Source organism: Trachemys scripta, chromosome 2 (genome assembly GCF_013100865.1).
Source record: "Trachemys scripta elegans isolate TJP31775 chromosome 2, CAS_Tse_1.0, whole genome shotgun sequence".
In the NCBI taxonomy this organism is placed as follows: Eukaryota; Metazoa; Chordata; order Testudines; family Emydidae; genus Trachemys; species Trachemys scripta.
The window spans coordinates 99,632,865-99,648,134 of NC_048299.1; the positions used below are offsets into that span (position 1 = coordinate 99,632,865).

General features: G+C 39.4%; 1 protein-coding gene across 1 annotated transcript in view; it reads left to right on the plus strand.

Annotated features, from left to right (window-relative positions):
• Positions 1–13,348, plus strand: part of ABCA13 (ATP binding cassette subfamily A member 13) — a 285,349-nt gene extending 272,001 nt beyond the window's left edge. Inside the window, exons 60-62 of the mRNA XM_034761320.1 lie at positions 9,299–9,404; positions 11,582–11,719; positions 12,977–13,348. Of these exons, the coding sequence (XP_034617211.1) occupies positions 9,299–9,404; positions 11,582–11,719; positions 12,977–13,066 (334 nt within the window). The 3' untranslated portion in view covers positions 13,067–13,348. The remainder of the gene's footprint in view (positions 1–9,298; positions 9,405–11,581; positions 11,720–12,976) is intronic.
• Positions 13,349–15,270: the final 1,922 nt, after the last annotated feature.

Below are 15,270 nucleotides of genomic sequence, written 5' to 3' on the forward strand. Positions count from 1 at the left end.
CGTTTTGGTGACTAGCATAATTTTGTAATACTTTCTTGGAACCTTATTTTAACACACTAAAATGAGGCAATGCTATATCATAGTAGAACCCAGTAGGAGACCTATTTTTAGTTTACTTAAGACAGTATTATTATGTCTTGAGGTTTTACCCATACATAAATATAGCAACTTAAACTCCATACTGAGAAGAGATTCTAGACTCGAATAATTTCTACTGCTGTTTTTCTGTTTTCCCTATTCTCCCTTCCTGTTTTCTTTCTTCCCTATTCTCAACCGATATGTACACTGTTCATCCAGGGTCCAAGTTACACTTGCAGGTAGTCTCCTGTTCAGATTTGGGGCCATTTGTAAGACTATATTTATCTACGTTGACAAAGGTTTAAAATATCTCAAAATGCTTCCCATTACTAAAGTTATTGTCCAGTTCCTCTAAAGCAATGGGGGCTGCGGGAAGTGGCAGCCAGCACATCCCTCGGCCCTCGTCACTTCCAGCAGCCCCCATTGGCCTGGAACGGCAAACCGCGGCCAGTGGGAGCTGCGATCCGCCGAACCTGCGGTGCTGCAGGTAAACAAACCGTCCAGGCCCGCCAGCGGATTTCCCTGATGGGCCACATGCCACAAAGGTTGCCGATTCCTGCTTTAGAGGAACTGGACAATAACTTTAGTAGTGGGAAGCATTTTGAGATATTTTAAATCTTTGTCAACGTAGATAAATATAGTCTTATTGCAGCTGGTAAATTTCTGAATAATGCCAAAAAGGCATTGTTACTTGGAAAGAGTGAGCTTAGAGGTGAGCTAGAAACTTAGTTCCAGATATGGCTTGCAGGAGCTATATGCTGTAGTAGATGTGGCCGCTAAAACCTAATTTCAGTTGACTCCTGCCAACTAAGTCAATTACTCTAAATTGTGAATGGATTACATTTCTGCGCTCTCCCCAGCATCCCCCATTATATTTTATGTTTTCCAAAAAATTGCACAGAAGCATTTTTATGTTCGATACAGCTGGCCAATCCCCTAGGAACAATATTTTCAATATCTTCCTTCATTCTGGGTCCATCTGGACAGATTTCTCATAGTGAAATACCCATACCCATTTTTCAAGTGCTGGATGCACATCAAGTCTGTGCACAAATAATATCAGCAAGCCAGCTGATTAAATTACCAAACAACTAATCCATTTGTTATGGCAGAGCTGGAGTGAAAATGTGTTACCAAACTAGTTACACTTTACCATTTAAAAAATTAGGTTGATGAGGAAAATTTTCGTCTTTCTTTCTAATAACCTTGTGGATTTCTTAGAGTGAAAGGAGAGGTTTGAATTTAAAAATCTCATGAATATTCCGGTGCTGAGTGGAAACAGTTACAATACTGGAGGATCCCGGTATTTATTAGGTAATAAAGTCACAATGTGTTTATTAGAAGTCATAAAACATGCAGTTAATGTCATGGAATAATGCCATTTTTATACCTATTATCTTGAACAATCAAAATATTTTTGCATTTGACAAACCTGTTGTTGTCACTGAGTGTGTAGGCATATATGTATAATATATTTATCTCAATATATTCCCAATTAAGAGTTAAGGTTGAAAGCAGCTTTCTGTGAGTCCAGCTAGCACACCCTGAAAAGGTACATTTTCATTACAAATATTATATATCTTTAAAAATTCCCAAACATTAAAAGTCTGGGAATGAGCCCTATCTATTTATATTTACACAGATTAAACACCAAACTTTACATTAAAAGAACATGATTAAGTTGCAAACTCAAGCACAAGAAAGTTAGGAAATGCCAGAACTAACGTTGCCTGAGCACTGAATGAGGCACAGACCCTGTTAAAGACTTTAGCATAATGCATTTGCAGAGTGGGCCCTATTAAGGTTGCATAGGCACTCTTATTTCTGACATTCCCTGACTTTTGTATGCTTGGCCTTCCAACCTTAATGATGTTGTTTTAATATTTTTCGTGTGTAATAACCTAAGTTTAAGTTTTGTTTTTTTTAAAAAGCTAACTGAAGAAAACAGAAATTCCATCATCTGCCATCAGATTGATATCCACATTAGGTCATCAGTAGGTTTGGAACCTTTAAATCCACTGTACAGACTTCTACCATGTGAGCTAACGAAATAATTGATAGTAGTGGTAGGCTGCCATCCTCTATGTAGACTACGTAGCACTAGAGTGGATGGGACACTTTGCCAGTGGGTGTCATAGACATTTGCTGACAGCTGAGGAATCATGAAGCTCAGGAATCTTGGTTTCCATTCCAGGTTCTGTGTTCTAGTGGGCACAGACTCTTGTATTCATTCTCCCCAACCATGACCTCTTTTCCATCTGATATATTCTGTCCCTGTCCCAGTTCTAGCTCTTCCCTGCCCCTGACTCCTCATCCCAGTCCCATTCTCCTTGCCTCTCCAGTTCCAACTTCCACTCCTCAGGCTTCTCGTCTTAGCCCTGGTCTTCTTGCCCAGCAAGTCCTAATCAGATTCCTCCAGACAACACTTACCTAAACAATCACAGTCCCCTCTTCTCATCTGATTGGTCTCATTCTACCCTCAGTCATGTCCCCCAACCCATATTCCCATTCCCTCTTGCTTCCAAAAGCTCCTTATCTAATTTGTGCTTCCCTTGCCTAGCTCCTTCTTCCAAGATTACCTGTACTCCCCCCTCACTGTGGCTCCTCTTCATATCTGTTTCCCTCACTTCAGTTCACTGCCCCACTGGGTCTCATATCCCAGTCTGCCCCTGCCTCCTCATCCAAACAGTCTTCCCTGACTTACTGGCTTCCAGTCATCCCTCCACCTGTTTTGCTCCCCAGGTCCCAATCCAGTCTCCTTCCCCAGCCACTCCCAATTTCCCTCTGCCATCCTCCAGTCCTGTCTCCATCCCTGCAAGTTCCTTCTCCCAATCTACTCTTGTACCTTCTGCATTCAAATCGGGCAGCTTCCTCCTCCACACTACTTGAGGCCACAGGATTGAGACTCCCTGTTCAGGTGACCAGACCTGCATAGCCCGTGGCAGCACAAATTTGCAATCACAGCGAATGTTCTGCTCAGCCCAGGGCTGGAAAATATCCAACATGGACAGACTCTTTGGGATATTTAATTGCTAACATCTAAGTTTCTACTGAGTATGTTCACACTGCAGTTTTTCATAGGCTTATAACTTGGACAAATTGGGTCGATCTTCATGGGAGAGCAGAAAGTACACCCAGACACAAAGGACACCTCCTGACAAATTTCAAGTCCCTGCTACAAAGCTGAGGCACTAGAACTTTTCCAGCTTTTCTAGAAAAGGTTGCCAGACTCTCTCAACCTGAGTAAAACAACATCTTTTGGGTTAGCCTTATTCTTGACATTAGCCATTTTAGCTGAAATTTCCCCAAAACAAGATCTTATACTGAGCTGTATAAGGCAACCTCAGCAGGTCATGCCTCTAGCCCGGTCTGTAATATATAGAGTCTGAACCACCATTTCATTACTCCACCAGTGGAAGACCAGAGTATCTCAGTGGTGAATCAAGCCCAGGGGATGGGTGTGGGTGTACGTACACACACATGCATGTGCACACACATGCGCACACACACACACACACACACACACACACACAATGTATGTATACATGTGTATGTGAATATAGTTATCGAGATTTTGATATACAGTATGCGTCCCTTTATCTAAAACCCTATTATCCAAACCTCCGCGTTATCCAAATCCCTTCATTGTTCCCCATGCAGAGTCCTAGTCTGGAGTCTCTGCTCTGCCCTTCACCTTACCCTGCAAGGATTGGGTGTCACCAGCCATGCAGCAGCCCTGGAGGGAGCCCTCTGCAGCCCTGCTCTCATGGGAGTGAGTGAGCAGGGCAGGGCAGAGACCCCCAGCCAGGACTGCAAGGAGGAGGAAGAAGAGGGGGACGAGCCCCCAGCATCAGGGGAGGCCATCCCTCTACTGAATGGCTTCTGCCATCTTGATTATCTGAAATCCCAATTATCGGAATAAGATCCATGCCCACCCTGCTATTTGGATAATTAAGAGTATACTGTGTATATAAAATAATCAAGATTTTAAAAATAGGTGCCTGCATTTAGGATTTTAAGCCCATAAGTGTCAAGTGCCCATCATCTCCTGTTGGCTGTGGTGGGAGATGCTGGAAGTCAAGCATTTTAAAAAACCATGCCGCTTACTTAGGGACCTAAATATGGATTTATGAGACTAGGTTTTGAAAAATCTGGGCTCTGAGTGTGTATACATGGGCATGTCTTGTGAAATATATGTCCAATACACAATATATGGACCATACCTATGTATTATGTGTCAATCTGTCTGTTTTTACATTCCTGTTGTTACTTAAGAAAACAGAATAACAAAGAAAAATAATTGATGAATAGCTTATGAGAAGGAAATTTTATATGTTTTTTAAAAAATGTTATTTAATCTACTCATGATTGTGTATTTGTTCAGCAACACTCAGGTTGTTCCACTTTGAATAACATATAAGGAAATGGCATGTAGCAGTTGGTACCAATTTTGAATTTATTAGCAAGATTTTTTTAAAGAAAGCAGAGGTTTCATCAGATCAGCTTTAACTTTTAATAGATAAATTTATCTCCATTTTTCCCTCTTTTCGAGTACATTTGTATTTGTTTGTAAATGTTATTACATAAGAACAGCCATGATCCATCTAGTCCTGTATCCTGTCATCTGGCAGTGGCCAATGCCAGATGCCTCAGAGGGAATGAACAGAACACAGCAATTATTCAGTGATCCACCCCCTGTCATCCAGTCGCAGCTTCAGGCAGTCAAAGGTTTAGGAACACCAAGTATGGGGTTTTGTCCCTGAGCATCCTAGCTAATAGTCAGTGATGGACCTTTCCTCCATGAAATTATCTAGTTATTTTTGAACCCAGTTATACTTTTTGCCTTCAACATCCCTTGGCAATGAGTTCCATAGGTTTACTATGCATTCTGTGAAGAGTCACATAGAGGGCCTAATCCTTTGTTTATGTGAGTAGTGCTAATTGAAGTCAGTGGGCCAATTTGCACCCATGATGACTATTCATTTCAGGGAAGAAAAAAATTGCATCCAGTGTATGGAAAGGAATGTGAAGTGAAGTAAATAGCTAAGCATTCCCATGGTGAGTTGTTTCATATCCTTGAAGTATGGCCGACGTTCTGAAGGATGTGGCTTATGCTCTCCCTTCTAGCCATTAAATTCCAATAATGCTTTGATTTTATTGCCTGATATAATGTCATTCTTTGAGTAATCTGTTGATATTATATGAAGCAACAGAAGAGATCAATCAAGCTAGTTTTATACTAAAAGATAAAGTGTGCACATTATTTTTTCACAAGCAAATTTTCAGACAGTGCTAATTTAATGATGCATATTTCCAGGCAGAGACAACAGAACTAGAAAGAACAACATAAGGGAAATGTGTCTTTTGACTAGTGAGATGTATCTAGATGATTAGCTGCTCTGGCTAGTCATCAGGAATTAAGATACAAGCCCAGATTCTCTGCTTCACTGAAATTACATTTAGCAAACTTGATGGGAGGGGTGGCATGGCAATTCAGGGAGCTCCTTGCTGTAGCTTTCTGATACTCTGCCAATTCTTGGTGCAGGTTACAGGAGCATCTACAAACTTCTGTAAGTTGGTGACCATTATCAGCTAGCACATCTGCCTACTGAGTGTAGCAGGAAGATGTTGGTATCCAGCCATTTCACTTCCACTCGCTCCAGGCCCCTGCACTGGGCTTTTGAGAATGTGGCGTAAGAGATGGTTTTAATGGCTTTGCACCCACTGGAGAATCCCCGGTTAGAGGAGACAGCCTCCATTCCCTTTACACTGCCTGTGTGGCACAAGGGGAACAGAGCAGGGCAGGGAACCAGCTCCATAATATAGTTGGTATTTACAAAATAAGGGTCCAATCATGCAGACACTCAATGAGTAACTTTACTTCCATGAGCAGTTCCATTGGGTTTGGTCAGAGTCCAAATTGAACAAATAGCCTGGTTGGAAAAGAGCGAGATTAAAAACAAATGAAGGCAGCATTAAATTGATGTGCTTATAGCAATGGAAAACACCTTTGCTGAGCAGCGCCAAAGATAGGGCAACAGATGGCTGCTGAACAGGTGCACTGGTTCAGCTGACGCTGCTTTAATGATTATGTTTTCCTCCTCAGGTCTTGAACTGTTGGGTACTAAAGGTTTGATCCTAGCACTGCTAATCAAATCAGAATGTGGTGGTCTGTGTAATTCCACTTTGGGTTTCTGCATTAATTTTATCAGTTGGGTCAGAGAGGAAAACATTTAGAGGAAAAAATGGTCAATTCAATTTCCATTGCCTCAGTTGGCTACAGAAAGCAACCTGCTGGATGATTACAGAAAGGGGGGAGATGATGTGGATGATCAGTGTTACCCTGTACAGAAACTTCTGCAGTAAAATAAAATATGAATTCAAGGTATAGGAGATGCATAATTTGACTAGTCAGAAACATTTCCCATTTTTGAAAGCTTTGTATTTGTACCCAGGTTGGTATTTATGCCATTCAGGATTAAGAATTACATTAAGCCACAGAGATTTCTGTCTGTGCTAATCAGAATTTTTATTTATTTTAATTGGAAATTCACTGCATGCAACATTTTCATTTTATAAGACTGCTGAACATCTCCATAAAACAGCATTTTTTCTGACTGTAATTCCACAGGACCTCGGTATACAGACACCAGAAGACTGATCAGAATCAATGATCTCTAGTAAAAGGTTACCTTAGCTTGGCTTTCATCTACGTTGAACACCCTTGTTAACATTATCCATCTTTGTTGCATTTTCTTTGTCATTTCTGCAGGGATGATGTTATGCATTTAAAAGATTTAATTAAAAGTCTAGTATGTGTTAGTAAATCACTGCAAGGGAAACCAGCCAGCCACTGCTCTGGATTCCACAGCGTTCCGCATCCCTCTCCTGTGATCATGTTATTCATGTGTTACTTCATGCTACTCAAAGAATGTTTGGAAATCAACAGCACAGATTGGGTAGTGTCGCATTTGAACAAAACTAAATAACGGCATGTTAACTTTTCCTACACCATTTAAATGTTTGGGTCCAAATGCAATGGAAAAAAATAAAACAAAACATGTGCTGTGTTGGGGTGCTGTGTATATCTTTTTAAACAAGTCATTGCACTCATATTTTAGGGTGCTGCAACACAGCTGTGCTATGCAGCCTCTGTACCAAACATTCCTACAATAAGATTCTTCAGTCTAATAAGATACATGAAAATAATACTTTGGTCTATGGATCTAAACTTTTGAAATAATTGGCTAGGTCTTCTCCTGGTGTTAAATGTCAGGTAGTCACAGGTACATGGCTTTACACCAGCTAAGGATCTGGCCCAATGCAAATCTCACAGCCATTATTATAATCCACATGTTTTATTAAGTAAATGGGTCAAAGGAACACAGACAGTCTGTGATGAAACTGGGAAAACACCTCCTGAATCCAAGGCTTGTGCTTTAGAATCTTATCTTTACTTCTTTTCTTTCTCAGACTATTGAGGAGAGATTGAGCTGAGTGTTTGGGATGATTATATCTATGGGCAGGACTTTTCTTTTTGTACCTTTGTGCGTGTTCAATCTGTGCAATGTGTACCTATAGACATATTATTTTTATAAACTTGAAAAAGGAAATATATAATGTACAGTACAGTTTATTCCAGATTATCTGACTGGTATGGGGAACATGGGTTTTGGATAATCAAGAGGGCCGGAGCCATTCAGCAGTGGGGAGGCCTGCCCCACAGACAAGAGCTTGTCCTTCTCGTTGCAGCCTGGGCTAGGTTTCTCTGCTCTGACCTGCTCACTCATTCCTGTGACAGTGGAACTGCAAAGGGCTCCCCACATGCTATGGGGCCAGTGACACCCAATCCCTGCTGACACAAGGTGCAGCAGTACAAGGAGCCCTCTGCAGCTCTGCTGTCATGGCCAAGCTCACTCTTCCCATGACAGTGGGGCTTCAGAGGGCTCTCAGCACTGCCACAGGAGCCATTCAGCAGCGGGGTGGCACCCCCATATCAGGGCCTCCCCCCTCCACTCTGCTCTATTATCTGAACCTCCACATTATTCAAATCCCTTCCTTGCCCCCTAGTATGAGATATGCACCCTCTGCAGCATGGCTCATGCTGAAAGGGGTGAGGAAGGGATTTGGATAATGTGGAAGATTGAATAAAAAGGTTTCAGGTGAACGGGCGTATACTGTATACCATTCCATCCACCACTGTTTTGATGATGATGATAATTTGATTTAGGGTATAAGCTGAACAATACTGGGAAAAGAACCCTACGAACAGAAAAGCAGGGGAGAAAGTTTATATTGAATGATATTATATTGTGTGTGGTGTGTTATTTATAGCCAAATCCTAGGAAAGAAGGGTGAGATTTTGAATCTAGATAGTGTGTGGACTTTGTTTTAGAGCAGGAAAAGCACTCACACGTACACCGGTAGTTGAAAATGACCATGAGCAAATGTATGATGCTATAGAGGTGACTTTCATCACTTATTTTATGTATAAAATTAACAGTCAGCACTATAGGCTAGAAAGAATTTATTTAATAAAAATAATGCTTTAGTTAGATTTTCAAATCTTGACTTATCTACATATTATGAAATGTGTCCAGAGAGAGGAAAATAAATTCTCTACATTATTCCATGAGATTAATAGTGTTAACAAGCAGTTAAAGTAGGAAACTAGGAATCAGGAGACTTGGGTGGTGTTCCTAAATGTTGCTGATTTGTAGTATGAACATTGACAAATTACTTAACAACTCTATGCCTTACTTTCTACTTCTGTAAAAGACAGATAATACCCATGTTTGTAAAACATTTGAGCTCCTCCATGGCAAGGTTTAACTAAATGCAATGTATTATGGTCACCCACAGTTTAAATACTTTCTCTCTCCCACTAGGAAAAATAGACCTCCTACTCTTCCTTTTCTGTATTTGGTTCTGGTAACAAATGCCATCCTCCACTGACTGTTCAAAGCTGTATAGTCATTAAGACATGTCCTCCTTTACAAATAACAGTTTTGTGGCACTATGAGTATCAATGACATTGTCTATTCTTTGTGGTTATCAGTGCGTGCTTGATGATAATATAATATTAAAATCCTAATGATGGTAATAAAATAGGCATCCATGCTGCTACCAGATAACACTGTGTGACAATCAATTTAGCTGAGCATACGTCTCATCTTTATGGAAAAGAACATGTATAACTGTGTCTGCTCAATGCTTTCAGGTTTGGAGATGGCTATTCAGTCAAGGTTTGGCTTAACAAAGAAACAAGTAACCATGGTGCTATTTTGGACTATCTGCAGCTACATTTTCCAGGAACACAGTTTAAGGTATGGCTGAAATTCTCTATTCATAGCAGTTGCCAAGGATAAGTTCTTGAGACCATTAACAAAAGTTAAATTTGAATAAACTAGCTGGTTTCTCTGTCCTTCCTGATCAATATGGCTACTCGTTTTAATTGATATGTGTGTAACTGTTAAATTGTCACCCACACTATGGTGCAGATGAACCCCAGATGCAGAGTAGGGCCATTTTGGCAGCATAAGCAAATGTGATTGGTTCATGAGCTGCAATTCCCTTTTCTTATTTTTGGTATTTACAGTCAAATTTTCCAGTATATGCACGCAGGGTCTGATCCTATGTCCACTGAAGGGGGAAGGGATAAGTCAGTGGTTTGAGCATTGGCCTGCTAAACTTAGGGTTGTGAGTTCAATCCTTGAGGGGGCCATTTAGGGATCATGAGCAAAAATCTGTCTGGGGATTGGTCTTGTTTTGAGCAGGGGGTTGGACTAGATGACCTCCTGAGGTCCCTTCCAACCCTGATATTCTATGATTCTATAAATGGAAGTAATTTCAGAGTTAATGCATCAGCAACACCATATTTTTCTTTGTCCTCACCCAATCAATCCAGTACCTAGAAAATGGCAGGCACTGCCATTAGGAAGTCAACATTTACCTCACAGCTACCACACAGTGACATCTAATATGCCTCAGAGGCCTTCTATTATAAGCATAAGGAAATGCTGTAGTATTTCAGATATCATTGTGTGGTAACTCTTGATTGTTGGATGGCTATTACTATGTATACATGTCATCACAAGAAAAACTCTCAAATATATATTTAATAGTTGACTGAAATGTTTTGCTACAACTTTGTTCTCCTTTCCCAGCAGGTTGCCTTTTTTTGAACTCAGAATTAAAATAGGAGAATTCTTCTGAGGCTGAACTAATGCAAGGAAATGGGCATCCCAACCAAGAGATCTACTTATATAATATTTTAGACATTTTTAGACATTTCTCTCAAGACATTTTAACTCCTCCTTTCATTTGTCTTTCTTTTCTTTAATCCATCCATTCAGATAAATAGGTGCAATATCTTACTCTTATGAGGTGTACAAGCCCATAGATGTACTGAGATTTTCATTTTCACAGGCACTTGGCTATTTGGTTATATAATATTGCTGATGTAGAAATCACACATTTTTGCTCCTGGCTGTGTTCATAATAGCCTCTAATGGTAACCCTAGATCAATTGGTTTGTGTGTGTTTATATAACATAGATGCGGTACCCACTAGTTAATAAAAGTAAACTTTATTCTACTTTCTGAAAACTTGCCAATGTCTGCAGTAAGATGGCTATAGTCCAGTGCTTTGAAGCACCTCTGTTTTCCAAGGTCACAGAGGAAAAGTCAATTGATGTGTTCCCTGTATCCATAAAAGTGTCCTCGATTTGCATATATTGTATGATATGAACACATCATAAAAGTATCAGGGGGTAGCTGTGTTAGTCTGAATCTGTAAAAAGCAACAGAGGGTCCTGTGGCACCTTTAAGACTAACAGAAGTCTTAAAAGTGCCACAAGACCTTCTGTTGCTTTTTACATCATAAAAGGGTAACACTTTCAAACATACCACAGCCATCTGTCGCATCCCCAAAATGTGTTCAGGCATAAATATCAAGATTAAAATATATATTTTCACATGCAAAATGGATTCTTTGTAGGTGTAATTTAGAACCCTGTCTCTGAAAATGTGTCCTATAAAAGTAGATGGTCCCAAGCTGTAGAATTTTGGTCTGGGTATAGGTTTCTAGCACCCTGAGTTTCAGGGTAGGGTTCTGATTTGAGATTTTGGTTTGGCCATTGTAGATACAAGCTGTGATATGCTGATTGCAGTGTGGTTTCTGAAATGTTTCCCATTCCCCAAGGTGTCTGAATCAATGGGTTTGGTTTGAAGCCATCTCTAACTTTAAAATTGATAAGAAAAATACACCTCTGCAGCCGCAAACAGCCAGCTGTCTTTCAATTCCATTGTGATAGCTTTGTGGAAACGGAAAGATCTTTTCTGAACCACACTGCGTTGTGCCTTTTACGATGTTACAATCAAGATATAGTATATTCTTACAGAATCATATTTTTCAGCTGAGGCTCATATTGAAACCAAGTCTGTTGAAAATAAATATAATTTTATCAGAATATTCACTAGTATTTATTTATGTTTGTTTGAAGGAACAGCGCCTTAATCTGCAGGAGTATCGTGTACCATATGGATGGGGCTGCTTACCAGAGCTCTTCAAAGTTTTAGAGAACCACAAAGTTTTGTTGCAAATCAAACATTATTCCATTAGCGAAATCACTTTAGAGCAGGTATGTTCCTCCTCTGTGTTGCCTCTCTTTTTCTGAATATGCTGTGCCACTTTAATTATGTATGGAGTAGAATATTGCAGTATATAGTTTATCTAGAGCTGTCCTAAGCTGTCATAAGACACAATAACCTTATACCTAAAGCATTTTCTCCTTTAGTGTAAGTGGCTGGGATCTTTCCTTTTGAAACGAATGTTATGCAGTTTTCTTGCATTTGCAATCTATGTACCACTGCAACAGGCACATTAGAAATGCACAGATAGAAGGGATCCCTGCTTATGCCTATGAAATCCTGGGTTTACACCATGTATAATATAGTGATGATCATGAAATTCCTGGGTGCCAGTGTTGTGTTTCAGCATCTAGGGATATAACTTCTCATGTATATTCTGAAAATGCCGAGAAGCTGAGCTGGTCAGAACATTAATTATGTATAATATTTGCTGTGAGATTAGCTCTTTTTTCCAAGTGCAAATCATTCATGAACAGACTTTGATTTGTATTAATCTATCAGCTCCTGCTGCTTTAATTATTCAATGAACAATTTATGCAAACAAATAGCCTATGGGTTATTCCTCGACGGTTCACTCAAGCTTGTTTGCTCTTCATTATTTATGGTGAGTGATTGCTCACCTCAGTCACATGGTATTTTATTTGCACCCTAACTGAATAAGTGAAAGTTTTAAACAGGATAATAGTGACTACTGAATAACAAATATACTTACTCTTGAATGAATTCCTTTGCTTGCATGTTAATATTGTTATGGGAATGAAGAACTGTCATCCCTCAAATATCCGAGTAATCAAAAAACCCTTTCGTGTGAATGTAGGTGAAAAGGAAACAACCAGGGGACCCAACTGAATAGAACAGGGATTTGGAATTCAAATGGAGGTTTGCCCACATCAATTCAGTGTTCAGAAAGTTACTCAACATAAATTTTAGCTTTAAATATCTGGGTGTAGATCCTGCACGACTGAAGTCAACGAGAGTTTTGCCATTCAAGTCAATGGACGCAGGATTGGGCCCCTCCCTAATTTTTTTTTTTAAATATTGATTTATTTATTCAATACAAGCAAAATCCAGTGTTCCCAAGGAATGTGGATAACCCATATAAAATTTGGACTTATTGAACATGGACTTTTACTGTTTTGCTTTAGAAAGCATCTTAATAAAAGTGGCCTGAAAAAGTCCCCAAAAGGAGACAAAGTTCTAGCTCATGTATTGCTATCCCATAAGCCCTCCTTTGTTGTGTCTTGCAGGTATTTATTAATTTTGCTACTCAACAGCAGGAAACACCATCTTCTGCACAAGAATCTCCCACCAATCATCACCACCATCTGCCAGTCTAGGCTCAGTGCAGGTCACTGTCCAGCAATATGTTTTACAGACAATAAAACTTTTCACCTGGTTACTGCCAAACTGAAAGGGAGGGGGAAGTTCGCAATTTTTAGACCAAAAAACAGAGCTACCAGTTCTTAGAAGACAGGGTGGTTATTAGATATATATATATACACACACAAAAGCCAAAAAATGTACTGTACTTTACTGAACTGGAATTTTATAATAAAACATTTGGCCTAATTAATGAAATCTGTAACACAGTAAAAGGGCTGATCTTATAAAGAGCGACATTTCAGAAGTTGGGGGGGGGGGGGGGGGGGGGGGGTTTTTTTGGGGGGGGGGGGGGGGGGGAGAGGTAGCTCTCTATTCATTTGATCACAGTCACATTAAATAGCCATAATTATTACATGACAAGGGAAGCAAAACCCAATGGATATTAGGAACAGCCGTGCTATCATATAATATTTGTATTTAATAGCTCAAATGAGAGCACTTTGACTTCTGCATTAATTCAGTTCTGTGTTATGACAAGCTAAATTAGCCTTTTTTTATTGTATAAAAGAAGCACTATATTCCATAAGGGCTTTTGTCAAAGGGGGTATTAGTACAGTTATATTAAGTACATTTAACAAGGTTTCATAAATCATACTTGACAATGAGTTCTCCCTAACACCTGTAGGTTATTTCTTTAGAGCTTCTAGAGCATCGTTACTAATAATCTATTTTGTTAGCTTTTTTATGTTATTTTTTTTAATGTTCTAAGAGAAGGTCAAAATGGATTGTAGCCAAGGACATATTGGAAGTAAACGAGATAAGTGTACAGACACTGATCAATAACCTTTTCAGGCTATTTATCCCAATTTCAGATTCTTCACACAGGGCTGTGTCACAGCCTTCAATAGTGTCATCAGCCTGTAAATGTGAGGCAGAAATTAACATTTAATGAACAAAATCTCAGCCTCTTTCATCCATCCTCATATTTCTGTGGCTATTCTGTGGCTAGAGAAAGATTAGAACTTCTTGGAGCGGGGGGAAGAGGAGACGCTCTTAGCTTATTTTTATAAACAAGCTCTCTGGGAACCCTGTGCACAGTAGTTGATATCACTTTCATTGGGCTTTGTTATCTGATAGTTGAAATTTTGGAACACTGTGATTTAGTGGAAAGGTATTTCTGTGATATAATTTCTGTGAAACTCAAATTGTACACTTTGAGATAAAAGGATCTAATCAGAGGCTATCTGTGTTCCTGTGTCCCTGCTTTAATGCCATGCTGTAGCAGGATGTAATTTTAAAGTGTTATGCTTGTGCCTTAGGCTTTTCAAGCCGAACCAGAAGGGTTTTTGATTCTCACATTGACAGGTGTATTTTTGGACCATGATGCTTTTGAACGAATTTAGAACTCAGGGTTCCCACTTTGAAAACTTATTCTTGCTCTTTTGAAAATGTTAAATCCTGAAAACTTAATTAAATGTCACTTTTCTGAGTAAAGTGTGGAATATTGCATTAATGTAGTGGGTAAATAAAATAAATAAGAATTCTTTCAGACTGATGGTTGAATGCAATTCTGTTAACGGTATTTCTCTTCTTTGAATCTCTTCATCTGTCTCTCTCGGGACCCAATTTAATTGAAGCAAGTAGCAAACAATGTCTCTCTCCCAATTCTTTATGGTTGAAGAAGGTCAAAATCTAATTGAGTTCCAGTGTACTGGGTTCTGTCTCAGAGGACATTTTCCCAGTCTTTGAAATGCTGCACTCTGGAAGTTTGCAAGGCTTAAGTCTAGTCTTTGAAGATTTTTTTTTTTTAATTAAAGAAAAAAAAAATCTGTTCCACAAAAAGGTCAATTCATATGTTAATGTTGACAGAGTCACTGAATTTATGAATCACACAGAAATGTTATGCATGTTATCACTTTTGGATTTTGAATCAAAGACAAGAGAGGATTTTAAACCAGAAATACACCACCTCTTATGAGATTTCTGGTAGGCATTTCCATGACCGATTTCTCTGTGTCAGACAGTGTGCCTCTTGCTTTGAAGGATGAAATGAGAACAGAACTCAGAATTAAAAACAAAGGAATGGCTGAAATGCTAAAGTTGAAACAGGGAAGATGAGTTTCACATCTATCTGTTTAAAAGCCTATTCCCATGACCATTGAAGTAAAAAGAAAAGGCTTCCACTGACTTCAGTGCTGGTGGGATCTAATTTCACTTT